The following is a 27,635-nucleotide window of genomic DNA, read 5'->3' as shown; positions in this document are numbered from 1 at the left end:
TTTCTGTTCGAGCGTTTCTAACACCTTTTCATCCCCCTTTGCAGACAAGCGGTGGAACTGACGGAACGTACCTCAGCCGAACAGGCTGGCGCCATTCGTGAGCCACTGAATGCGGTCAACCGCCGGTGGGAGAACCTGCTGCGCGGTATGGTCGAGCGGCAGAAGCAGCTGGAGCATGCGCTCCTGCATCTCGGCCAGTTCCAGCACGCGCTGAACGAGCTGCTCGTGTGGATCAACAAGACCGACGCCAACCTGGACGAGCTGAAACCGATCCCAGGCGATCCGCAGCTGCTGGAGGTGGAGCTGGCTAAGCTGAAGGTGCTGGCAAACGACATCCACGCCCACCAGAGCTCGGTCGACACGCTGAACGATGCGGGCCGCAAGCTGATCGAGAACGATCGCGGCTCGCTGGAAGCGTCCACCACGCAGGACAAGCTGCAGCAGCTGAACAAGCAGTGGCGCGATCTGCTGCAGAAGGCTGCCGACCGCCAGCACGAGCTGGAGGAGTCGTTGCGCGAGGCGCAAGCGTTCACGGCCGAAATTCAGGACCTGCTTGGCTGGCTGGGCGATGTCGATGCGGTGATCAGTGCGAGCAAACCGGTCGGCGGTCTGCCCGAGACGGCGTCCGAGCAGCTCGAGCGCTTCATGGAGGTGTACAACGAGCTGGAGGAAAACCGCGCCAAGGTGGAGACGCTGATCGCGCAGGGCCAGGAGTACGTGCGCAAGCAGACGCAGCTGCAGGTGTCGGCTAGCAACCTGCAGCACACGCTGCGCACGCTGAAGCAGCGCTGGGACGCGGTGGTGTCGCGCGCCTCCGACAAGAAGATCAAGCTGGAGATCGCGCTGAAGGAAGCGACCGAGTTCCACGACGCGCTGCAAGCGTTCGTCGAATGGTTGACGCAGGCCGAGAAGCAGCTGTCGAGCGCGTCGGCCGTGTCGCGCGTGCTGGAGACGATCCAGCAGCAGATGGAGGAGCACAAGGTGCTGCAGAAGGACGTGTCGATCCATCGCGAGTCGATGCTGCTGCTGGACAAGAAGGGCACGCACCTGAAGTACTTCAGCCAGAAGCAGGACGTGATTCTGATCAAGAATCTGCTCGTCTCGGTGCAGCACCGGTGGGAGCGGGTGGTGGCGAAGGCCGCCGAGCGTACCCGCGCGCTAGACCACGGCTACAAAGAGGCGCGCGAGTTCCATGACGCTTGGGTGCAGCTGACCGGCTGGCTGAAGGAGACGGAGAAAACGCTCGACACGCTCGCGGAGGAAACGAGCAACGATGCGGTCAAGATCAAGAAGCATCTCGAGAAGCTGCGCGAAATCCAGCGCAATCTGCAGTCGAAGGAAAGCTTCTACGATAGCACGATGCGCAACGGCAAGGGACTGATGGACCGGGCGCCGAAGTCGGACGAACCGGTGCTGTCGAAGATGATGGGCGAGCTGAAGGACGCGTGGAAGCGGGTCTGTCACAAGAGCGTCGAGCGGCAGCGCAAGTTCGAGGAGGCACTGCTGCTGTCCGGCCAGTTTGCCGACGCGCTGCAGGCCCTGCTCGATTGGCTGCGCAAGACGAAGGCGCGCCTGGCGGAGGACGGCCCGGTGCACGGCGATCTCGACACGGTAACGACGCTGGTCGAGCATCACCGGCAGCTGGAGTCGGATCTGGACAAGCGGTCGGCCCAGATGCAGAGCGTCATGAAGACGGGGCTCGAGCTGGAGCGCTCGGATGAGACGCGCGAAACCAGCAAGCATCTGAAGGAGATGCAGCGCCTGTGGGACGATGTGCAGGACCTGAGCGGCCGGCGCAAGAGCCGCCTGGACGTGGCGCTGAAGGAAGCGGAGCGGCTGCACAAGTCGGTGCACATGCTGCTCGAGTGGCTGTCGGAGGCGGAGCAGAAGCTGCGTTTCGCGGCGGCCGCACCGGACGATGAGTCGCAGGCGAAGGATCTGCTCGACACGCACGCCAAGTTCATGAAGGAGCTGCGCGAGAAGGAGTACGACAAGGAGGACACGATCGGGCTGGCAAACAGCATCCTCGGCAAGGCGCACCCGGACGCGATACCGATCATCAAGAACTGGATCTCCATCATCCAGTCGCGCTGGGACGAGATCTCGCAATGGGCGATCAGCCGCCAGACCAAGCTGGAGCAGCATCTGAAGGATCTGCAGGATCTGGACGAATCGATCGAGGAGCTGCTCGCTTGGTTGGCCGGTTTGGAAGCAACGCTGTTAAGTAAGAATCTCTTCTTCGGCGTAGTGGGTGGAGCATGTTCCAAACTTCTGCTAAATCTCAATTTTCCTTCCTTTTTTGTAGATCTGGAAACGGAACCACTGCCGGATGAAATTCCACCGCTAGAGGTGCTGATTGCGGACCACAAGGAGTTCATGGAAAATACGGCGCGCCGTCAGGGTGAGGTCGACCGTGCGTGCAAACCACGCCAACCGCCACCGGGTCTGAAGGAAACGCGTAAACCGTCCCGTGGTGTACTGAAGACACCCATGTAAGTACAGTAAAACACTGATAGGAGCCCCCCGTGTTAGTGGCCTCAGCCTTCCAGGAGGCCATCATAGCCTGTGTGCGTGTGTTTGTTAGATCACAGTAAAATGTTCTGTTATTAATAATTTAGCCGTTATCGCAATTGTGTTGCACATTAGAATAGCCGCGATTCGTTAAAAGAGTTGCTGTTTTGTTGTGTTTTATTAATTTTGTTCTGTTCTGGTCGTTAACGTTTCAAAAAACACCGTTTTGCCGCAAACTTAATTTCATTTGTGAATTTTCACACCACATTAAGAGCATCGCAAGCGCCACGCACATGCAGTCAAGCGTTTCTTTTTTGTTTAATTATCATATCAATTGCATTTCTAACTCTTCTGTTCAATATTTTTGTTGCCCATACACCCACACAAACATTTTGTTGTTTCGCATTTATGTCGACCTAACTCCTATCGTCTACATCCAACGCCACCAACGCGATCTCATTGCTCAAAATAACAGTAAAGGATCTCAGGCCGATCTTCGTGAGCATTCACCCGACTACGGCACCCTAGGACGCAAGCAGAGGTTTGTTTTTATTTATGGTTTTATAATTTCACTTGTTTTTATTTCATTTTTTCATTCTTTATCGTGTGTGTTTGTTTGTTACACGTTCAATTAACATGTGTGCATCATCATTATACCAATTACACTCAACAGATAAATGTCTTTGGTCGATACTCGTCGTATCTCATTTATCATTCTCATTTTCTCGAAAAAAATGTACTCTTTCCTGTGTTTGATTTGATACTAATCCAATGGAATGTTATCATATCTCATCTCTGATTCCATCCAATTTATCTGTTTGTACACATGTTTGTTTCTATTTTATCATTTCATTACATTTATACTTTTCGTTTCATGCTTTCATCACATGTGTTTGTGTGTCTGTTTATTTATCTTTCTTTCTTGCTTACTCTATCGTGTCACGTGTGTTGTGTTTGCATATTCCCGTGCAGCTTTAAGGGATCGCGTGATCAAGGCCTGAATTCACGTCGCACAAGGTGTGTATGGGTTATTGGTTTTTATCATTTCACATTCTCTATTACACCGTTCATTTTGTGATAATAATTCATTATAAAAAGATTATTTATTACTAATTAAAATTGAAGTAAAAAAAACATCAAATTCTGTTAAAAGAAACGAAGAACTCTTTCATTTTCAAAACGGTCCTGTACATGATTCAATTTATGGGGAATGGTAGCATCAACTGTATCTCTATTTTGCACCATTTTATATACATTTGTTTGGGTGTTTGTTTTTTACAATTAGCTTTACATACATTGTTACCGGTTTTGTGCATGTTTGTTATATATATCATTGTTTTTGGTTGTTTTTTTTTCTCTTCTTTTCTCACATATTCCGGCCGCTGTGCTACACGCGTGTTTCTGTTGCTGTGTTGTGTTGTATTTATGTTGCCATATGCTCTCTCATCTGTATTATCGTCTTCTGCCTCCCCCATTACCATCACGATGCTGCCTGTTCGTCGTGCCTGTTGTGTGCCCTATGTGTATATGTATTGTTCTGTACATTGTGTTGTGTGTTCCTGCCTCATTATTTGACAAACCATGTCATCGAACGTATCCCGTACCATTATTGCCAACAAATTGGAATTACATGAACAAAAAACATATGAAAATTTGCAAATTTGCATCAAAACTCCATTCCGTGAACTATTCCCCTCTTCATTGCTTCATTGCGCACATACTCCGATACCCCGATTACTCCGCACCAACAACCGAGCAGCCGCGCAACCCAGAGTCCTGGACGCGAAACGCAAACACCGGAACGGGATCGGTTGCCACATTACGGTCCACGGTTTTCGACAAGGTATTGTAGTTTGGTCCCCGTACACATCAGATACTTAGCTGCGAAACACGCCGGCGTTGGATCCGGTTACCGTGCGCACACATACTTCATCCCATTCAAAACCAGCAACTTCATTGTGGAGAACACGAATCATTACGAATCATCATACCCACGTACCCATATAGTACTAGAGTGCATCCAATAGTAGACAACTCAACAATATGTAGCGAGTTGCGCTGGCATTGATTGCCGCGCCCACCATTATGTATCATACATTTGCACCGAATCAACCGTTCCCGCAGACGGACAGCAGCAAGCTTAACACTGTTTTCTTCCTCTTCCACTTCTTGTAGCAACCAAGCGGACACGGAGCTCCGTTCGCCGCGTGCGAAGCTGCTGTGGGAGAAGTGGCGCTACGTGTGGATGCTGGCATGGGAACGCCAGCGGCGCCTGCACGACCACATGCTCTACCTGCAGGATGTGGAGCGCGTCCGGCAGTTCAGCTGGGAGGAGTGGCGCAAGCGCTTCCTCAAGTTCATGAACCACAAGAAGTCCCGCCTGACGGATCTGTTCCGCAAGATGGACAAGGATAACAACGGTCTGATACCGCGCGAGGTGTTCATCGATGGAATTATTGGCACAAGTACCTATCTTTTCTTCGGGATACTGTGAAGCATGTGGACTCTTCCTCTAATTATTATTATTTTTTTTGTTACTTTGTGTAGAGTTCGACACGTCCAAGCTGGAGATGGGCGCCGTGGCCGATCTGTTCGATCGCAACGGCGAAGGACTGATCGATTGGCAGGAGTTCATTGCGGCGCTGCGACCGGACTGGCAGGACCGCAAACCGAAGACTGAGGCGGACAAGATCCACGACGAGGTCAAGCGGTTGGTCATGCTGTGTACGTGTCGGCAGAAGTTCCGCGTGTTCCAGGTCGGCGAAGGCAAATATCGAGTAAGTAGCCCGCTGTGATCATCATGTGCAATCGTGTTGAACCGTTGAATCAAAAACAAAGCTCACTATGGTTTCCTTCTCCTCTTTAGTTCGGTGACTCCCAGAAGCTTCGCTTGGTGCGCATCCTGAGAAGCACAGTGATGGTCCGCGTCGGCGGTGGATGGGTGGCGCTGGACGAGTTCCTGGTGAAGAACGATCCTTGCCGAGGTATGTACCATGCGTTCTGCTTTCTATTTATTTATTTATTTTTATCTACTATACGTTACTGTTACCGTTACGTTTAGGATAGCGTTAGGTGTAGACAATAGTAAGCTTAGTAAAACGAAACATTCAACGAATCTTTCCATTTCGGTTGCAAGCATAGGATAATGTTAGAAATGAACAAACTCTTTAGGTATAGCAACTGTTGTCTTTAAACCAAACCAACAAGATGCCAATAATAGGTTCAAACTTACCATGATGTTCCCCTCTTACCATCACCTCCGCCCCATGTTTAATGCTCCCACAGCTTAACGTTACTACTGCCCAACTGCTAGGTGAACAGTTTTATAATTGCTGAAAAATAATGGTGAATTGTTATAACTCCGGGGTAAGAGGCCGCAACCTACTTACCTCGTTTTTGTTTTTTTTAATGAACCCAAATTTACCATACATAACCCTTATAATTATCAAAAATTGAAAAAATGTTTACAACAACAAGAAACGTTGATCTCAATATTAATTAATGGTTAATGGGGCGAAGTTTTAATGCAGAGGGGCTACTACCCACACCTTAATATTGCCACTCTATCCACAAACTCAAGCTAATTTCTGTTTATTAACAAATACCACCGTTCCTGATGATGTGAGAGCAAGAGTCCGGTTTTCTTTCACAATCTCTGCATGCCTATATGAAGTTTAATACCGTTTAATAGACGCAAAGTGTCATTTGCTAAGAGCATTTCTTGAAATGCCTTAACCTTACCCGAACCTAATGCGCAGAACCGTTGCGAGTATCCTACGCACTAACCATTCTTGTTTCATCGTTACTTTCTACCGGTCTCTACCGGGATGGAGGAAAGCTTATGTTTCGGTTTATACCCGCCTATATATGCTACACACTAACCGAGAGTCCCTAACGAGTTGCTTTTTCTTTATTGACGAGTTGTCGCTTGGTGTTTTTTTGGAAACGGAAGGAAGTTGCTGAATTGATTCAAATCTCAAGCATTGCGTTTTTCACTCTCTGCTTTGCGGGGTTATTCTCCGCATCTTGCAAATCGAAATGGATATTTGCACAAACTACATGTGTGTGTGCGTGTGTTTTGTCAAACGTTTCATTGCGCTTTGCTACTCTTGTTCCGATTGCAATTGCATCACATAGGCGGGAAAAAATGCGATCGTCGCTCGCTTTTCATATGCAGCTCTCTATTTCTCTCCCTGTGTATGTGTTGCTCCGTCCATTTGTTGTGTGTTGTTTGTGTGTGTCTTCATTGTGACGTTGCGTGCCGTGATGCTGCTGTTAACTTGTCCGCCTAATGCCTCGCGCTGCAATGCTGGTAATTCTAACAAACTAATCAACCAATTTCTTCCTTCTTCTTTCTTTCTTTTAATGCTAACACATATACGATAATCGTTAACCACTCCTCCCTGCGTTCATTATTCCTGTCGCATTTGTGTGGCCGTGTTTGCTTGACGAACCGCCCGGTGCCACATATATCAACCAACATAACATCAACCTTCATCTCGTTACACACGCACACGCCATATATCGTTACATGCAAACATGGATCGATACATCAACAACACCCATCATCAACATGATCATCACTACAAATCGAACATCTTCATCATACACACTCCCATATATCCACTTGGCCGTGTCACTTCGTTTGGGGTAATTTTTCGGGGATGTTTTTACGTTCAAACTTTCCAACTATACTTCGTAAAACACTATTTGCGGACGCGGGGTTGAAATTTCACTAAACTACACAGTGGCCTTAGTTCTACCACTACCGAACCCGAACGATCCGCGCCAGCACGAAGCCTGCTGTCCGTTGTGTAAGCAGCCAGAATTACTTAGCCTTCGGCAGCTGCTGCTGTGGCAGAGGAAGAAATTTCAGTTCGCCGACCACGGTGGTGGGCCGCGTTACATTTTCCTCAACGAAAAGGGACACTGAGTGTGTAACATGGGAAGGGAAAGCCTGGGATCCCATCTCAGCGCTGTGAACGAACACGTTTGTCTTCAAATCCAATCTTGTGGCCGGGCCGAAGAGAATTTGCATTACTACAATGATAACTATGTGCCTGCCCATTCTATTGTGTGCGTTTGTTTTTTCTTCTACCTTTTTAATCGTGTTCTCTATTCTATAAGCGCCCTCTTCGGGGTGTTTTATTTCACTTTTTGGCTTACCAAGAATTGATGTTTTCTTTTGGTTTCATTTGAATTGTTATGTTTGTTTGTTTTTTGTTTAGAAAATGATGTTTTATCTTTTTCTATTCTTTATTATGTTGGTTTCAAAATTGTTACTAGATTGTTTGTAAATTAGTTTGAATATTTCCTTTCGAGTTTGTTAATGAATGTTGTACTGCGCGAATGTTCCATTGATGAGATTGTTCCGTTTTTAATGTAAATGAATATACGATGATAAACTCCTGCTGTGTGTAGAGCTCTCTACTACAACAATAAAGTTGATTACGCGCCGATAATGCGCCCATTTTGCTTAGTAAAATCTTGTTCGTATTCTTTGTTAATTTAATTGTGTACGTATTTTGTGCATTTTTCAAGTTGCTTCATGTATTAAATATTTCTGGATTCTCAATATTGCAATTACAAATCAATACTCAGCAAAAGTAAATTTACAAGCAAACCTCCTGGTTGTGTACGTTGAATGTGTGTATGCTTTAGAAATACTGTTTAATTCGCACTGTCCTTCTCCTCTTCTACTCAACTCGCACACATTTCCATACACATATGCGTGCGCGCACTACTACTAGTGCACTACTATCTTTCACCACAGTTTCAATTTGTTCATCCATCGTACATTCGTTACATTGAAATCTCACACACACACACAAATCACACGCATATACACCCACACGCATCATACGTGCTACGAGCCCCATATACCGTCCAATCGAGCACCTTTCAGCAGTCTATCAGCTCGCCTAACAACAGCTACTACTAATTCTACTACTAACATATGACACCGTGTTCTCCACACAAACGTCCGTCCAAAATTGCCGATTGATCTATGTATTGTATCGTGTGTGTCTCTCTCTCTTTATCTGTGGTGTCGTAAGAAGAATTTTAAGTTTTTTTTTTCTTGACTAATATAATACGTTTGCTTCCTTTTTGTTCTACGTTGTTGGCATCTGTTTTCTTGTTTTTTTTTGTGTTCTTGTGTGATATTTTACTATGTTCATTTTAGTTGTACATTATGTAGCGCTGTTTTATATATTATTTAGATGCTAAGTTCGGGTATTAGTGTTTAAGTTTATTCTTTTCATACATTAGCTATTTTTTTATTCATTTCATGCAAAACTTGAATGTTGTACAGCACAGTTTTACGTTAAGGTTGTGTTTTTTTGTACTTTTTTCCATTTTAAGTTAGAAATTATGTGCTTTAGTTTACTTATGTGTTGCGTTCGTATGATTTCGAAAATGCTGAATAGAATTTTATCTTTGTAAGCCTTTTACAGTTTTAGTCTTTTACTTTTAAGTTTTGCTTCGGCTCGTACACAAAATTGGAAAATGAAACGTAATATAAATAACGCGAAACCTCTCCACCCGCAAAAAGGCATAAGGAACATGAAATTTCATCCATTCTTCCACCGGGAAGTTAAGCTTCCCCAAAGCAGCATTTTATAAAAACACACACACACAAGAACTACACTTTATATGATTTCGTTCGTATTCGATAATCGTAAGTGAAAGAGAAGCGTGTGTATAAACAATCATACAGCACTTTTTTTAGTTGCCATTGATTAATATAAGTTATGACGGTTTATATCCCTTTCATGGAATCTTCTGTTTCGGGACCCAACACACAGTGGGAAAGCACATAGTTTTTAATTTTATTTAGATCGTGTGTGAAGATTTGGTTTTGATTAGTTTGTTTAATTTAAGTTTGTTTGGTATTTTATAAGATTGTAACGCTCAAGAAAATATGTATTTTTTCGAGAAATACTCATAAAGTTGAAAATGTATTTTTTCGAGAAATACTCATAAAGTTGAAAATGTATTTTCTCGAGCGTTTATTTACTATAAGTATTATTAGTTTTAGTGTTGTTTGTTAGTTTTATTTCGTATGTTTTTTTCGCATTTAGTTTACATACTACATTTTATATTTGTTTGTTTGTTTGTTTATTTTTTTCTTTCAATTGTTTTATATTCAACACACTTCCTTACTCAACAATTTAACAATCCCCTTGTTCATTGCTTTTATTATCTACACCACTTGTCCGTTTTCCCATTTCTATTTCCAAATCATCCATATTACCTTTTACTGTTAATTTCGTATGTTTTGGTGATGGTTTATATTTGCTCACCGGGAATATTTTGGCCTTTCTTTTTATTTTACTATTGGATAATAATTTTGTTAAAATCATCCAACCTTTTTATATGTTTTTTTTTTTCAAAATCTTTCACAATCGAAATTTCTTTTCTTCTTCTACTTCTTTATCTTTTTCCTTTGTTTTCTTTTTCTGCCCAACCGTCACCTTTACTGCCACCAAAATGTAAACCCTTATTTAATTTACTTTCCCACCATTTACATCCGTCCCCTTTACACTTCACTGACCCTCTCACTGCGACCGGTTACTTTGACTGATTTCGACTTATTATTTTATTCGACTCCCTTATACGACGTTAATATCTCTATCGAACACGAACAAATTTATCTGCGTGTGTTGTGTGTTTTTTTCTTTGTGATGCTGTGTTCATTATCTAAAATGATAATTAATTTCGTTTTACAATCAAAATCTACCATCACACACACATACACACTCAACCATGAAACCAAACCCCTCTTATCCCTTCCCCGTACTGCCTTTTTCACCATTCACGCATTATTACGCATTAATTCACCTGCCTTTCGTAACCATTATGAACAACAACATCTACTACTACTACCACCACTGCCCAAAACATGATAAAAAACTTAAAACTCGAACAACAACGAAAAAAAAATACCCCTCCAAAATCGTAAATGTCAAACCACAATAGCCAAGGGACGTACAAACATCGAACTACGTGAGCAGTTCATACTGGCCGACGGTGTGTCGCAGTCGATGGCCGCCTTTAAGCCGCGTATGTCTGGCTCGGCCGGTTCCGGATCGAATCAAACCAGCTCGCCGATACCAACACAAGGTCCTATTGTGAAGGTAAATATTTCCCACTCTCTCTGTCTCTCTCTTACACACTCTCTCTCTACCACAAAACCAACCCCGTTCTGCGTACTGTTTCCTATTCCTATTTATTATTTACTCAACATGTTTGTTTCCCCTGTTCAGGCTGCGTTTCCTTGTTGTTACCGGTACTATTTATTAATGTTGTTTTCTGTTTTATTAGCTACTCTTGAAAGCTAATTAAGAGAGACAACACTGCTGTTGTTGTCTTAAATGGTTTTTTAATAATCTACTTGAACTGTGCTACTTTTTTCTTTTCTTTTTTCAATTCTCAATACTTGCTCTTTTACAATTTCTGTTGTTTCTTTTCTATTTTCAATATTTTCGTGTTTTTTCATCATTTTGAAAGAATTGCTCTCTCGCTCTTTCAAAACTTGTTCTTTTATCTTTTTTTTAAACATTCTTTCCCTTTTATCGACATGTAAATTACGTGTGAAGTAGTTGAAATGTAAAAGTTTTTTAAACATTAATTTAAGAATAGTCCGCAATAGAACAACTAGATCACGATCACTTGTGTATGTGTGCAATAGTTTGTAATGTCAAGTACGATAAGGGTGTTAGCCATGTATCTGCACCGTTTTGACTTGGGGGGCATAAGCACACACACACGGGCTCTCAATTTTGGTGTGGGTTTATGTATTTCTATTGTTTTTGGTTCTGTTCTCTATTCTCCCTTTTTGTTTTGTATCATATATTTTGTTTTCTCTTCCGAAGGACAGCATCTATTTTGGTAGTTGACTGTCTTTTGTTTTTTTTTTGGACGGATAGTGTAAATATGATTATGTTTTCTAATGTTTCTATATCTCTAACTGGCAAAAGGCATTCGATTTGTTTTTATTTTATGTTTTGTACTACTTATCTTGTGTTATTTTTATGACGATGTGTCATAATCATCTCTTGGTTTGAAACATTTAGATGTTTTCTTTTACTTTTTTTTATTTTTTTGAGTCTCCATCAATGTTTTTTTTTAAATTTTTCAATTGGTGTATCAATGTTTGAGTGCCTTCTTAAAGGTTATACTCCATTTCAATGAATTGTCAAATGAATAATTGAATGTTGCAACAAATTGTCCTCTCGATGGTTTATTAGGACCCCGTTGTGATGTATAGGAATCCTCGTTTCTCTCCATTTCCTCCATGAAAACCTGTTTTCCCATGTTATTAGAACACTATGTTTTCCCCACTAAAACATCCCTAAAACTCCTCCACATATTTCCGGTATTATCAAGCCCGTTTCGAACCCATTGTTTCCGGTTTGATAAAGGTACGTATGTGACCACTGGCTGGTGTTACACAACCATCCCTTTTTGAATGTTTGTAGTTGAGTATGAGATATGTTTTGATATGTGTGTACAAAAATCGATAGTTTGTTTGAGCTGTGTTATCAATTTATTTCCTTTTTGTTTTTGTTTGGTTCATGTCGTTATCTCCTATGTTTTTAGCCCGCGTATCCTTGACGTGCTCTATTACATTTTGCACAATTTTGTTTTCTGGTTCGACTTTGCCTGTTGTCGTTTTGTACTGTTCGTGTGTACTGTTGTTTCTCTCTTTTTGTTTTGTCTGTGTCTTTTAGCATTTGAAGTTGTTGCGATAATGAATGGTTTACTTCTTCCATTTTTTTATTGTTTTGTTATGCGTGTGATTTTTTCATCTCTTCTGTTTTTGTTTTTGCATGTTTTTTTTTTCATCCTATTATTCTTTTGTCAGTGTTTGTCAATGCATCGTTCATATTTACGCGTATGAAAACATTTTGCACCTGTTTTTTATGTTTTTTATTCTTCTTTTTTTGTCATCTGGGTTTAACCCATCTTGGTTTCGGGGGGGCGCGTACATTCGACGATAACCAAATGGGGGGGAAAAGCTCGCCTGTTTGGCTACTACACACTTCTAACCACACACAAACACACACCCATACATATATTGTAATGCATCGCTCGTGTATACATATGCATCCTTTGCTCAAACAAGTCGTTGGATCGGCTGGTGGGCCAACCACTTTCCTCCGTGTCCTTGTGGCGCTTTCACTGTTTGTTTTAAAATTCTTACAGTTTTCTTACATTCAAAAACCATTCTCCGTCTGCCTGTTTTGCTATACGATGCACGCGCAAACCACCTTTTGCTGCCCGCGTGGGGCACGCAAGTCCTTCTCTAATTCATCCAGCCACTGTTGGGTTGTTAATAAACAGAAACACACTTCCACGTGAAACCTAGTCAACTAGTTCAACTAGTCGCGAAGAAGAGGTATAGAGCATTGTACACAGTGTATGTTGTGGCAGTATTGACGTCTCTACTTAAAATTTCGCCCACTGAATGAGCCTATATCGAATAGAACAAGTCGAATCATCGTCTCAAAGATCGTCTCTGTAGGAAATTGTGCCAAAGGAGCGTGCATATATGAAGGGAAAATAAGTAATAGGGTAGCAAGGATGTATTATTTTTCGAAGTAACGCGCATTTTCACGTAAAATTGCCTTCTTGTCCTCTTACCATTATCCATTGTCAATTCCCCCTGACGTCGCCACTTCCAGCCGATGAACATTTGGCCGAACTGATGCCAATCTTTGAGCAGCTGCGGGCGCAGGGCAATCTGCCCTGCACCTACCCGCTGCACGTCACCTCCAGCGGTACCGCCTTTATACGGGGCGGGTCGCGTTCCACTCCGCTCAGTCCGCACGCCCCCCACTGTCATCCGTCGACGCACTGGGTAAGTTAAAAAAAATAAGCGTTTGCTCTCCAGCGGTCCCCAGCGGTCTCTTCCCGTTCGCTGCTGCATCGTGTTTGTGTGTGTGTGTGTTTACATTCTCTTAATTGTTTTCTTTTAAAACTGCCTATATTCACGTCCTCAAATATGTGTATGGCCTTTCGAAACGGGGGTTTGTTTCGTTCGCTGGTTTACTAGCGCCATCTATGTGTGAGAAAAAGCCACGCTACAAGTGATCTAGTGGTTCTAGTTGTGGTTTGTGTATTGGATAAAGTTAGAACATCTGACGGCTAGATGGCGCCACTGCATTTTTCGTGTGTGTGCGTTTGTTTTCCTGGGTCTCCCCCAGAACACTCTTCCTCCAGCCTGAACGGGAAAATCCCCATTTTCTGTTTTTGCCATCAATCCCCTTCGATAAACTCCCCTCTTGAAATAATATTTTGAAAAGCGTTTACTCACATGTTTTTTTCTCTTTATTTACAACTTGTAAATGTAATAAAAAAAAAACAAAAACACCAATCATAAAAATCTAGGTACGCGAACGTTCGGCAAAGTCGATTTCCATGTCGCGACCGTCGCGCTCGTCACTGTCCGCGTCGACGCCGGACTCGCTCAGCGATAACGAAAGTGGAATTGGAACGCCCGGACGCTTCCAGACGCCCAGCCGCAAATCTTCAGTGCCAGCCAGGTAGCTATTCAACTGCAATTGCTTTGCAGCTTTTAAAGTAAATGCGAATTCTTCTCCTCTAATATATGCATTCCGATTAATTTTTTTTTACAGTCGATCTCAGATGACACCGGGTGGTTCGAGGGCCAACTCACGCCCTAGTTCACGACCAGCCAGCCGGGCCGGTTCGAAACCACCGTCCCGGCACGGGTCCACCCTGTCGCTGGACAGCACGGACGATGCAACGCCATCGCGCATTCCTACCCGCCGGCTAACGCAAACATCGACACCGCGGCCATCGCGCCTGTCGGTCGGATCCGTTTCGGGTCGCACGGGCACAACCACCACCACCACCACGAACGGTGTCTCATCGCGAACGGCTTCCGGTGCTGCCTCACCTGCTCCGACGAGGTAAGCGAATTGTAGTAATTGAAGTACAGCGTCTTACCAGCGGTTCTCATAGTTCTGGGACACTTACTTGACTCTGTCCTATTGGAAGTGAACTTTATATGATGTGAATTAAACTATATGGCATCCTACTTAGACAGTCTCATTGGAAATTCCAATTGGATTTGTCTAACAAGGGTGCTAATAGAGTCCAATTCCCATTACATTAAGTTCATTTCACGTATGAATAAGTGAATAAAGTGTCCCACTGCTATACGAACTCCTGGATAACCCTGTAATGCAACCATTCATTTAATAGCTTGCAGAAGTAGAAAAATATCAAACGTAAAAGCTGCGTAATGGATGAGAGAAATATTGTTAACACCATTTTTTTTTATTCTCTTTCTCTTTCTTACATTAAAATGCGCTCTGCGCGAAACAAAATACAATAATCCCTTCTGCTCTAAAAAAACGAAAATCAATGCATCTGCTCGGATTGGTGCTCGATATTATTATTATTATTATTATTATTATTACTATTGCAACCATTAATAATTGCATCGCCTTTTTTAAAACCTCAACACCAAACCAAAACACAACAACCAACCTAACCTCAACTTAAAACATACTTATACGGCTTGTGGGTGGATGAATAAAACAGAAACGGTGGCATGAGTCGATCATCCAGTATACCAACACTAATAGGACTACCAAATAGCAGGTAAATATATCGAACGGGGTTTGGTGTGTGGAGCATACCTATTGCTTTCTCTATTTACCTCCACAATGGTGGAAAAATGGGAGCAAATGGAGGATAACTGGGGTGCACAAAACGGAGCGGGGGGATAATTTTTCTTTCTAGCTAATAATTAATTTTATTAAATTCTCTTCTCTCTTACCAAAAAAACGAAAACACTTCTCAAACAAACAACCCTCTAACGTCTCGTAACTGTGCGCGCCTCTATACTCTAAATGCAAAATAAACGCACTTGCAATATGATACACTCAACAACTGCTACTACTACTACTACCACCACTACCGCTACTACTATTACTACTACTGCTACCTCTACTGTAACAACCACTGTAGTCAACCTCGCTCACGGATTCCCGTCCGTCAAACTTCCAATGTATCGAACTCTTCGTCAGCGACGGGGTAAATTTTGAAGAAGAAACCGATAACAATATTTGTGCGATTTAGTTGGCTTTAGTTTGCTTGCTTTTTTTTAGAAAATGCCATAGAACCAGCAAAATAATGCACTGAATTTATGTTGCTGTTGTTATGTCGCTGTCATTTAGAATGAGCTATCATGTGTTTAAAACCAATGTTCTTTTACTTAATTTTGTGCTGAAATTCAACATAATGTTGTTGTTTTTCCCTAAAAATTGTTTTTCTGTGCAGTTGTTTCTCATTTACAACCGTTGCCACTAAATTTCAGCTCTATTTCACCTATTTTTGTCTTTAAGGCATACATTTTTGAAAGCGTGCCACAATATTTGCCTCAAATGCATCAATTGTTGACTATGAGTCAATCATTTTATTGACAAAATTTGTTGCATTTTTGATCCAAAATTATTGAATTTAAGTTAAGTAACGAATAATTACAATTGTTATGCCAATTTTGCGAAGTTGGATCTTAATGTAATACATTAGATTTTGAATAATTTGGCATGTGTTTTCAGGTGCAAAAAATTAATTTATATATTTTTCAATTTCATTATATTTTGCAGACAAAAAAAACAATCAAATCACATAGTTTTTGTAGTGTTTTTGTAATGTCAAATAACAGTTGTCATAACACTGCTCAAATGCTTTGTAAAATTTATCATGATTCCTGCAATCGACCAAATTAGTTGATTTAAAGGCAAAAATAGGTGCGCTTAAGTCAAAATTAGAGCCAAAATTTGGTGGAAACGACTGTATTTTATCCTTTTTTTGTGTGATTCGACACCCTAAAGATGCTTTTAACATAATTGAGTTAAAATAGGTTTCATTTTTCAGTTTTATTTAACTCCTTCAACAGTTTGTTTGTCCCATGCACTTCATTTATTAAGTCTATTTTTACCATTGTTTTTTTCTTATTGGATTTTTACTAAATTCCCTCAAATCTCTTCTCTTTTGCACTTAACAATCGTTTGCTTGCGTTTATTTCCTCTCCAGTACTTCTGTTCTCTCCTGTGTGCTGTGTTGTTTTCTGTTTGGTTTTCGCTGCTTTTTTTCTAGTTTTTTTCTATTGTTTTCTAATACTATATTTTTATTTCCAAAAATAGAAAAACGAGCGGTGCATCAACACCGTCCGGCATGCAGACACCGCGCCGCACCTCGGTAGAGCCCGGCACGGCACCGCCGCGACCGGAAAGTCGCAACTCCCGGGGCACGACGCCGAGCGAAAAGCGTGCACCGTTCCGGCTGTAACGAGCGAACGTACTGTTAGTGTATGTGCCAGAAAAGGAAAGTAAGAAAAAACAATCATCAACATCAGCCCCCCACAAACGGTTTCGCTATCCCCAGATCAAAAAACAAACACACGAAACACGACAAACGAGAAACAACATCTGATCGAAAAGAATTAAGAAACGAAGAAACCGAACGGGCTATAGTAAACGGGGATAGTAGTAGCAGGTAGTAGTGGATTTAGGATCCCCAAACTACAGTGGAGACAAAAAAACTGTAGCTTTGAAACGTTAAAAACCAAGGAGAAGGAACAACAGAATTGTTCAGTGAAAAATGTGAAGAAATAAGTTTTACAAACCCCGAAAGGGCAGGAAAAAAGTGAAGGAAAAAAGTAGAATGAAGTGCATTTTCTAGGCGCCATAATTCCAGTGAACATGCGTGTAGGCGTCCTTTTATTTTACAGCAGAGTGTATGTAACAAGCAGGAAAAGGAGACAGCAAATTTGTGAATATATTTTCTATCAAAAACACAAAACAAAGAATGATAAAGAGAGGGAAACGGATATAAAAAAGTATTCGCAAACGAAAAGAAACATCACGAGTAAAAGGAGATTGCAAAAACAAAACGCTCGAATATGCAGAAAGTGTTCAACAGCAACGAACAAGAACGATTAAGGAAAAGAATTGAAAAATAGTTTAATTGCGCAGAAAAAAAAAGGTAAAAATCGCCAGTTTTGCCCTTTTTTCTGTCGTGGTTAAGCTTACAATTTTTGGACCTTGAAGGAGAAAAAGGGCACAACCTTTGCAGTTAAAGGTTGCCTTTCTTTGTTTTCCATTTTGTTGTTTATTATAATTATTATCTTCTTTTTGTTGTAGTTTATTTTTATACTTTCACTCATATGTTTCTTTCTTCATTCTTCAACAACTTTCTTTTATCTCTTTGTTTAGTATACTTTTAAAGGATTTATTTATTGCCATTCTTTTGTGTTTATAATAACGACTGCTTTATTAGTTTTCCTTGTTTTTATTTTTTCAATTCTCTAAACACATCCCATCCCTGTCGTGTGGGATTTTTTTTGTTAAAAAAAAGAAAAAAAAGGGAAAGTGTAAAAGATCGCCAGCTTTTACCCTTTACTCCTTTTTTTTTGGTTTGCTTTGCCCGATTAACGATAGCATCGAAAATCGGAAAAAAAGTATTTCGTGCGATAAAAATGAAAGACTTTTGTGTGTGAGATTTTCTTTCGCCGGTAGCGTTACGACCACAGCACATTTTGGGAACGTTGGAAAAAATCGCCAGTTTTTCCTGTCCCAAACGTTATCCTCGTGGGAAACGCTACCGTGCGGGACAGAAGCTCACTGCAGCGCTGTACACACACACTCTCTGTGTAGTGGTTACCAACTTTTCACGCAAAAGTGCAAGTACAGCACAGCAGTGGTTTGGGAGGGAAACATATTACAAAGCGTAACAATGGTTCATTTTTGTGTTTCTTATGGTTTTTTGAGAAGTTGTAGGACGGAGGGTTTTTTATTTGTTAAAATGCATATTCTTTGCAAAACATGAACTATTATTGTCCCCCCTTTTTTAGTTAACAAACAGCGCAAAAAGGGAGCAAAAAGAGGAAAAAAAAGTCATTTAGTTACTAAGAGAAAGCAACGGAAGAAGTGGCGCGGTGTGTGCGGTAGTGTGGGGTGATAGTTTTTGGATGATAATAGTGCAGGAATTTATTATTACGAAAAAAAAGTCCCATTTAATAAGCTCCCCCCATTGATCGTGTTCGAATATTGTGTTTGTTTGTTTTTTTTTTTAATATAGGATGAACAACGATAGTGTGATAGTGTGAAGGTGTGAATAGGAGAGAGCAAGTGAGCAACGCAAAGTGAACGTAAAATAGGGAAACACACACACATATGCCGGCCACCCGCGCCCACTATTATTCGCTTTATTGAAACTAATAGTTTTGTATGTGTTAATGTGTTTTTTTTTCATTATTTCTTTTAATTGCTAAACATCCCTCCGTGTTGTTGTTTTGACCACAGCTCTTGCGCTAATACAATAATAATTCCTGCTAGACACTAAACAAGAGAAAACCACGGCGAGACTCGGTGCGGTCCGCCGCTACCCGGCTGGCACACGCACGGGTCTCGCTCGTATCTTTTGCCCATTTGTAATTATTATACATATAAACACAACTACCACGTAAAACAAGCAAAACAATTTATTAAAGAATAAAACAACATAAAAAAGCGCATGAAGAAGAAGGAGTCGTAGATAATCTCTTAGGGTTTTTTTGTTTGTTTGCTTGCTGTACGGCGCAATTGTTCAGTTATAGATGAGTAGGGGTTTCTTTTTTAATAAAAAGTCAGAAAAAGTTATACAAAAAAAAAAAAAATCAACGTGCGAGAAACACAACTTTTCCCCCGCAAAAATATTGGGTGGGGCAAAGAAATAATAATTAACGATTAACTCTAGCTTATTTGTAATTTGTAACAAATTAATAACAGAATTTAAGGAATTGCGATATAGATAGCGAGAGAGAGTGAGAGAGAGCGCGTGCGAGTGATGCGAGAACGAGAGATGCGTGTGCGATTGCACGTGTGGAGTAGATAGAGCATAGGACGAGTAATTTACATTCTCGGTGGTTTGGCTTCTATTTGCAGATAAACAAAAAACAAAAAAAAATGCAATTTTAAATCGATTTTGCTTTAAAACCACAATTAGATACCATGTGTTTTTGCGCATAACAAGCAATGTAATCGAAAATGCTACCCTTTGTGGTAGAAAAAGCAACGCTTAATACAAAAATAAAGCTATTTGTTAATTTAAAAAAGCAAATGCAGCAGAAACGTGCAAAAAGCAACAAGAATATCTGCAAGTAAAGGCGCAACCGATGAAACCGAAGAAGAAGGAGTGTGAACCGAAGGAAGAAGGAAGACAAACTGTTCTAAAAAATTAATAAAGACGAAACAACAGTTATTAATCAACAAAGGTTGTTTTGATTTTTAATTTTGTTTTGTGAAAGAACTTTTGAATCACCCTGCGCAAGAAAAGCAACCGTTGCAATCGTTATTTCATTTGTTGCGCGCCATCTGTTGACGACTAGCTGCACTGTGCATTTGAAAGGCGAGAAAGAGACGGCTCTATGTGCACCAGCTGCCAGCGGTTGCTATACCCTGTTTTTTCCGATCCGATTTCTGAGCTACTAGATTTGGGCGAAGCATCCCAATTAGAATCCGAAAAGAAAGAGACGACTATATGTACCGCCAGTGAGCGACTGGTGCGCACCTCCTGCGAATCCTGCTCGCCTGTTACAAAAGTCGAAAGTTCAAGCCACATTTCGAGCTGCAAAATCGATACCGGAACAGGCGCAGCAGACAGCTGGTACACCTCCTGCGTTGCATGCTCGCCTGGTACTAAAATCGAAATTCGCTCTCGGCGCACGGCGATCGACGACGACCACGACCCAGGGGGCGAAAACAGCAAAATTGAGAGCGCCCACCACGCATCGAATTTCTTTCAAATCCAAATAATCAGTTGGCATTAAAAATGGAAACAAATGTGTTTGATTGATTATTTCGTTTGTTTGTGTGTATTTATTACTTTTCATTATTTCTTTTCCATCTTCATTCTTACGCAACTCAGGATATAATTTAAGAAAACGGTTCGCTTACACACGCTTTGCTTTTTCGCATTTATGATACAGTGTTTGTCTCTATTCTTTCTAATTCTTGCTTCCGCTCGCAATGATTTTTTCTTTTCATCATTCTCTTCTCTCTTCTTTACTTAAATGCATACCCGCTTTTTGTCTTGTATATTTTACTTGCTCGTAGTTTCATACAATACAGTTTGTGTTTTTTGTTCGTTCTGTTGTGTACACGCTACTAGACTCTCTCGTTTGTTTTCTTCTTCTTCTTCTTTTCGTTTCTCATTACTCAGTTTTGTTTTATACATTTACCCTATATCCCTGTCCTATTATAGCTCCGGATTTGCGGTTCCTAATCGTTTAATTAAAATAGAAACATATGGTTACGCGTAGTGTTTCTATTTTAGCAGTCTGCATAACGAAATAAATAAGTTTCCTTCCATTACCTTTGTTTTTCTTACTAGTTAAAACTCATTAGTTTGTTTTGTGGGGTTTTCTATTACCACCTCTGCGTTCCTGACTGTTTTCATATTACTTAGTTTTAACTTTTTTATTTTCAAACCGTTTCTTCTACATCTATTAAAACAGTGCACAATCCAAATTTTTAGTCCGAAAAAAACAAGAAAAATCCAAATCCTAAAGCACACACGATGCACATTTTTTTCAAAGAAAATATTAATTCAGTTGTTCGGTACACTTGATTTTCGTTGTTTATTTTTTTGTTCCATTTTGCCCACTAGGCTTACCTCTGCCCTGGTAACCGTGCGTTAAATTTAGTATGTATTTGCTTTCTAATTTAGTTATGTTACGTTTTGTTTACCTTCTTTTCAGCTTTTAGAATAAAATATTTTAGATTTTTCTCTTTCTCTCTCTCTAATTTCTCTCTAATTTACATTTCGCTTATCTCAAAATTCCCTTTTCCCTCTCTAATTAGGTGGGTTTTGTTTTCTCTTGTTAGTGTTTACTTACAGTGCGTGTGTTTTTTTTTGTTTCTTTCTTTCATTTTGTTACTGTTTTTACTTATTTTTCTTCTTCTTCTTCTTCTTCTTCTACACTTCCATTTCCACATTAAAAACCATCGCTGGGAGTATATTTTGCTCGACATTTTCTACTTTTCCATCGTTCTCTCCACGCGTTCGTCGATTTGTTCTCTCTTTCTTTTAACAGTTTGGCTTGTGTCTTTGATACTTTTGCGGTATACATGAATGTAAGGGTGGTATGTGTGTGTGAGTGTGAAAAGGACGCTTTTTGTTGTTGTGTATGAAACTTTGTTCTGTGTTTTCGTTCGATCGTTTTCCTCCCGCGCACAAACTTCACTTAATAGAATGATCTACAAATGATTTTTTGTTTGTCAGTTCAGGAATCGCATTACCGCTTCTAGCTTCTACTCTCTCGCTCCCCTTCCTCGCAACACATCTTTTAGCTGAATTACTTTAAACATTTAAGTACTGATTGGTTTCATGCTGACTTGGCGCTTTTCTTCTCCATCCGTTGCTTTTCTCTGCCCTGCGTTTCGCACAATTTACAATTATTACACTTTTAATAGCCCCTTTTTTGTGTGTGTTTGTGTTCTGTTTCGCTATCTTCTAAACAAAAAAAAAAATGCTCAAAGAATACTATTTACACAGCATCCTTACGATAGTGAGTGAGTAAATGAGCCTGTAAGTGAGCGATAGTGAACACGGAACAGAACGAGAGAGAAATAAAGAGAGAGAGAGAGAGAGATAAAAAGAAAAAGAGAAAAAAATGTGTATGGAGATGAGTGAAATAGAACAAAATGTACATCAGAGTGAGCCATGAGCAGATGCGCGAGGGAAAGAAAAGAACGTTTTCATAACCTACTATGATTCAGCTCCATTAAGCAGAGCTGGGTCGGGGAGCAAATGACCCATTTCCCCCAAAACTGCATAATAGGATCTTAAACAGCTATTAAACAGGTTTGATCTACAATCTCTTAAGTGTGTTTTTTTCCTTCATTATATATATATATTCCTCTTTCTCTTTCTCTTTCTCTTTCTCTTTCTCTTTCTCTTTCTCTTTCTCTTTCTCTTTCTCTTTCTCTTTCTCTTTCTCTTTCTCTTTCTCTTTCTCTTTCTCTTTCTCTTTCTCTTTCTCTTTCTCTTTCTCTTTCTCTTTCTCTTTCTCTTTCTCTTTCTCTTTCTCTTTCTCTTTCTCTTTCTCTTTCTCTTTCTCTTTCTCTTTCTCTTTCTCTTTCTCTTTCTCTTTCTCTTTCCCGTCTTTTCTTATATATGCTTTTCTTAACATACAAAAATACCTTCTTTAAAAAAAGAGTACACCCAGTAAGAAACATTATCTTCAACAAAACAGCAATGTTTCATAAGTGCACCCATCCCCTTCATTATGCAAAATAATACTTTCTAGCTCTCAGAAGTTACAATAATATCGGTCGGAAAAGATAAAAATCGGGAATCGGGATCGGCTGGGAAAGCAGGATTGGGGAAAAGGACACAATAAATAATGAATTTTTTGCTTGTTTTAAAACTTTTAAAACAACAAAAAGAGCACACCTCTTAACGCGTTATTTACACATTCACATTGGGAAGGGCGGTTTGGCATGATGATTGTGGGAAAGACAAGGCGATGGGATGGCGATAATAATAGATGAAAAGCGCACTACAAAAACAAAACAGTAATTTCCTTATCGGTGTTACAGTATATGATGCCTACACGTACAACAGAAACGCACTAAAGTTGATTAGTGGTTCGTTTTTGTTTTGTTTCGTTAATTTAATGTTTGAATTGGTTCGTTCGATTGGTAGAGATTGGTCTAGTTTTCTTACTTCGTGCTGTCATAACTATTTTAAGCATTAACATTATTACTATTTTCTACACGCTCCAAAACTTACAAAACCTAAGGATTAGTATTCGTTGGTGTTAATAACCTGCAGGACCCGCTTCATCGTCGTCTTACTCCTCCTCCTCCTTCGCTTCACAGTCTATAAAAGAGCGAGAGCGAGTGGTTAGCTGCTGGCACTGCCCGTGCTACTGCTCGTGGAGCTACTGCTGCCCGTGCTGCCGCTACTGCTGCTCGCCGTCGTGTGCATCATCCTTGCTGCCCGGCCCGGCGTCACCAGCTCCACCTTGATGTTGGCCGTCGCCGTCACCTTCGTGTTTTGGTGGTCCCCCCCGTGGTGGTGCGTCTCGACCGTCACCTCCGGCTGCAGCACAATGCTCTGCAGCTCCGGCGCCTGCTGATGATGGTGATGGTGGTAGTGGTGCGCATGGGGATGGCTGTAAACACCCCCGACACCGTTCAGATTACCATCGCCCATCATGCCCACACCACCACCGGGCCCACCAAGCGAAGTGCCCGAGGGAGGAGGTGGACCAACGGTAACACCACCGCCACCACCACCGCCCACCATCCCGGACAGTGATCTATGATGGCCCATCGATGATCCGCCGGTCGTTTTCTCGTGTATCGACGGTATGGACGAGGCGGAACTCTTCCACGACTGTGGCTCCTCGGTAATCGTCGTCAGCGACGGCTCGTTGCTCAGGTTCACATTGTTGTGCTTGTGGTGGTGATGCGGCTTGGTGCAGCTGCGCGAGCAGGACGATCGTTTGTTGTTCAGCACGATCGGCTTACCGCTCGACAGCTTGTTGATGCGCTTCGGCGGTGGCGACGGTGTGGAAATGCGGTTCGCGTACTGCAGCGGGATGATTTCCGCGCCCGGGCCCACCAGGCTGAGCAGGATGGGGAAGAAGAACAGCCCGTTGACGGCACCGATCAGGACGGCGGACAGCAGCAGCCAGAAGAAGTGGCGCACGACGAACTCGAACGAGGAGGTGGACAGCATAAAGATGGCCAGTGCGGACGTGATGACGCCGTGCACGATCGGGGCGAAGCAGTGCTCGAGGGCGAGCTTTACCCGCCGGTCCCGATTGCCGATCGAGGTGATAAAGCCCTGTTGGGGACAAAAATATGAATGTTAGAATACGAAATTGAAAAAAAAAACATTTTAATTACTCACCAGCGCCACATGTACGGTGATGCCGACGCCCAGCCCAATGCTGGCGATCAGTATGACCGCCGGTATGGCCGACAGCTTGATGCCGAGCAGGATCATCACGCCGAGCAGCTGGATCTGCATCATCAGCACGTTCAGCACGATCAGCAGCGCGGCCCAGCCGGACAGGAGCAGCAGCGAGACGAACACAAACACCGCCAACAGGGCGCAGCCGATCGCTTTCAGCAGTCCCGGCCGTAGGTTCATGTACTGTTCCCAGAAAATGAATGGAATGCCTGCGTAGGAGAAACACAGAAAGGAGGTTAAAATGCGTTCAAAAGATCCACTTTGAGGGAGAGCGCACCTGAGGGATAGTTGGGCAGTCCGCGCGACTCAAACCGGGAGCACAGTTCGCGTATCTGGCTGATCATCGTCTTGATGTCGGCCGTATCGCTCAGCCCGTGCAGATAGAACGGCAGCTGGGTGTAGGTGAGCGGTGCGCTTTTCGGGATTTTCAGCTCAAAGTCGGACGGTGTGTGAAACCATTCCCGTGGCTCCGGTCGTAAGTTACCCTGGGGAGAGAAGGAAAAAATAAAGTAAAATTAATAACGTCTCCAACATTTCAACTAATTAGTTGTGGGAGCTCGGAATCGGACCAACCCGATTCTGGTTTCGTGTTTGGATTCAATCCCAGAGCCGATTCCGATGCTGAATTCTGGATCCGATTCCGGGCCCGATTCCGATTCCAAACTCGATTCCGAACCCGATTCCGATTCCGAACCCGATTCCGATTCCGGATCGGATTCTAATTCCGGAAACGATTCCGATTAGGGATCTGATTCCGATTCCGGACCCGAACTCGATTCCGAAGCCGATTCCGAAGCCGATTCCGGACCCGATTCTGATTCCGAACCAGATTTTGATTACGAACCCGATTCCGATTCCGGATTCGATTCCAATTACGGACCGGATTCTGATTCCAGAAACGATTCCGATTCGGGATCTAATTCCGATTCTGATTTCGGATCCGGATCTGATTCCGATTCCGCTTCCGATTCCGGACCCGATTCCGATTCCGAAACCATTTCCGAAGCCGATTTCGATTCCGTACCCGATCTCGATTCCGGAACCATTTCCGGGACCAATTCCGATTCCCGATCCGATTCCGAACCTACTATCCGGAATCGAATTCAGAAAGCTTATGACCTATCCGGATTCGATTCCGACGAAATCTTCATTTCTCCCATCACTACAACTAATGCTCCTCTCTCTCTCTCAAACTCACCTGCGAAGCACCGTAAGCGAGCACATCGTTCCAAGCCCACGCGGACAGGTAGTTGTAGAACGCTTCCGGATTGATCACACCCTCCGAGTCGACCAGCCGCACCTGCGTCACCAAACTCTTGTCGATCGGGTTGTCCACGTGCCCCGTCTGGACCAGCAGCTTGTACGCCAGGATCGCATCATTGCTCGCGTTCGAGTACCACCGTTCCTGCGTGATCCGTCCCTCCCGATAGTCCCGATCAAACGCACGCTGCAAATTCACCAACCAATCGCGGAACAAGCTCAACCAAAAGTCCGGCAGCCCCCCGTTATCGTTCTTGATCACGTGCGAAACGCGCACGAACGCTTCGTGGTACTCGTGCAGCAGCTTCTGATTGTTCGGATACTCAAAATCGCCCTGCGTGACGGCAAACATGCTGTAGAAGCCGAACAGCTTGCCCTGCACGCTCAGGAACCGGTGCTCGTTCGTGTTTTGCGGCACGAGGTCTGTGAGCTCGAGCCCGTCCGGGAGCTTCATGGAGGCGAATAGGGAGACACCAAGGATGCCGGATAGTAGCAGCATCCCGAACACCTTCACCGAGCTGCGCGTAATGAACGGAGCGTAGTGTTTGATCGCAAATCGGGACAGCGAGAAGCTGAGGCACGATTTCGACTGACACTCGATCAGTGTCTCTTCCTCGTGGCGTTGCGCTTCGATGTTGTTTTGCGGCTGTTGCTGCTGCTGCTGCTGTTGCGGTTGCTGATGGTAATGGTAGCTGCGCTGCGTGTTGAGGTCGTGCGTGGTGCTCGGGAGCGCTGGCAAGCAGCAGCAAAGCACATCCGCCCGCCCGGACCGTCGGCGGCGCAGATCGAGCGAAATCATTGCCGGGAACACGAGCAGCACGGCGGCCAGGTTGAACATCGTCAGGATCGCGCCCTGGAAGCAGAAGACACGCAGCGCAGGCACCGGGATGAGGGTGGCCGCAAAGAACGACCCTGCCGTCGACGCCCCGGCAAACAGTACGCTCAGCCCTGCCTTCTTCAGCACCTGGCCCGTCTGTTCGCTCGTATCGCGCTCCGCGTACGCATGCGTCAGCACGAAGATATGATCAACGCCGAGCCCGAGCGCGAGAAACGGAATGACCTGCGTCGTGGCGGCATTGAAAGCGATCCCCAGCAGCGCACAGAAGCCCAGCCCGGCGGCTGTCGTTACAGTGATTAACAACACACCAGCCACACCGACTCCACTCTGCCCATTGATGCCATCCTTCCAGCGCAGCAACGTACAAGCCGTGTACAGCAAAATAATCGCAATACCAATCCCAAGGCTGATCGGGTTCGGGTTAGAGTGTTTCCCAAGTATATCATCCAACGTTGCCGACGAAAACGCGTACACCCCATAGTACGACAGCGGTTTCACCTCCGTCTGCATGATTTTGTTCACCTCGGCGGAAAACTTCTTCTGCCAAGCGTTCAGCACCTCGGCCGCCTTGTCCGGGTTCCACCCAATGTGGTGCACCTTGTAGTGATTGTTCCAGTAGTCGTACAGTTCCCGTTCACCCATCAGCTGAATGACCGTCTGCAGCGCTTTCGCCGACCGGAGATGGTGCGTGCGGTTGCGTACCGCACCACCAACGACGAGCTCTTCCGGCCAGTGCATATACTTGGCGGCAAAGCCATAGCAACCGCCGGTAAGGCTCGCGCCAATGTCCGGTACCTGTCCCGACTTTTTGTTCGGTGCCGTATCGGGGCACTGCTTGTCTTTCGGGTTGAGGCAGGGTTTCTCCGTGTAGCCGGTGCTGATACCGGCCCGCTTCATGTACTGCTCGAGCGTTTCGAACGGAAACTGGTAGTTCTGCGCCTTGATGTCCTTCAGCAGCGTCTGGGGGTTGAGCGAGGTCCACTGCACTTTGTTCGTTTGGCCACTAGAAAGCAAGCGA

General features: G+C 43.4%; 2 protein-coding genes across 52 annotated transcripts in view; one reads left to right on the top strand and one right to left on the bottom strand.

The window, feature by feature from the left end:
* Positions 1-19,806, top strand: part of LOC1278301 (dystonin) — a 204,981-nt gene extending 185,175 nt beyond the window's left edge. For 27 of the 50 annotated variants that reach the window (XM_061653881.1, XM_061653879.1, XM_061653873.1 and 24 more), the window contains 15 exons: positions 45-2,224; positions 2,306-2,492; positions 2,987-3,052; positions 3,484-3,528; positions 4,271-4,354; positions 4,687-4,976; positions 5,059-5,288; positions 5,378-5,495; positions 7,260-7,325; positions 10,492-10,649; positions 13,906-14,060; positions 14,154-14,450; positions 15,088-15,147; positions 15,517-15,582; positions 16,698-19,806. In XM_061653881.1, coding sequence (XP_061509865.1) covers positions 45-2,224; positions 2,306-2,492; positions 2,987-3,052; positions 3,484-3,528; positions 4,271-4,354; positions 4,687-4,976; positions 5,059-5,288; positions 5,378-5,495; positions 7,260-7,325; positions 10,492-10,649; positions 13,906-14,060; positions 14,154-14,450; positions 15,088-15,147; positions 15,517-15,582; positions 16,698-16,842 — 4,147 coding nt within the window. In that variant the 3' untranslated portion in view covers positions 16,843-19,806. Of the gene's footprint in view, positions 1-44; positions 2,225-2,305; positions 2,493-2,986; positions 3,053-3,483; positions 3,529-4,270; positions 4,355-4,686; positions 4,977-5,058; positions 5,289-5,377; positions 5,496-7,259; positions 7,326-10,491; positions 10,650-13,199; positions 13,376-13,905; positions 14,061-14,153; positions 14,451-15,087; positions 15,148-15,516; positions 15,583-16,697 lie in introns of all 50 variants that reach the window. The other 23 variants (XM_061653889.1, XM_061653895.1, XM_061653882.1 and 20 more) reach the window with 13 other exon arrangements.
* A 1,521-nt stretch (positions 19,807-21,327) lies between these two features.
* LOC1278302 (protein patched) overlaps positions 21,328-27,635 on the bottom strand; it is a 42,920-nt gene continuing 36,612 nt past the window's right edge. For both annotated transcript variants that reach the window (XM_061656278.1, XM_061656279.1), the window contains 4 exons: positions 25,718-27,620; positions 24,797-25,004; positions 24,457-24,728; positions 21,328-24,390 (listed from right to left, as the gene is read on the bottom strand). In XM_061656278.1, the coding sequence (XP_061512262.1) occupies positions 23,443-24,390; positions 24,457-24,728; positions 24,797-25,004; positions 25,718-27,620 (3,331 nt within the window). In that variant the 3' untranslated portion in view covers positions 21,328-23,442. The remainder of the gene's footprint in view (positions 24,391-24,456; positions 24,729-24,796; positions 25,005-25,717; positions 27,621-27,635) is intronic.

Source organism: Anopheles gambiae, chromosome 3, assembly GCF_943734735.2.
Source record: "Anopheles gambiae chromosome 3, idAnoGambNW_F1_1, whole genome shotgun sequence".
NCBI lineage: Eukaryota > Metazoa > Arthropoda > Insecta > Diptera > Culicidae > Anopheles > Anopheles gambiae.
Note: the sequence above shows the minus strand (reverse complement) of the source record. Positions and strands in the feature narration are given on the sequence as shown.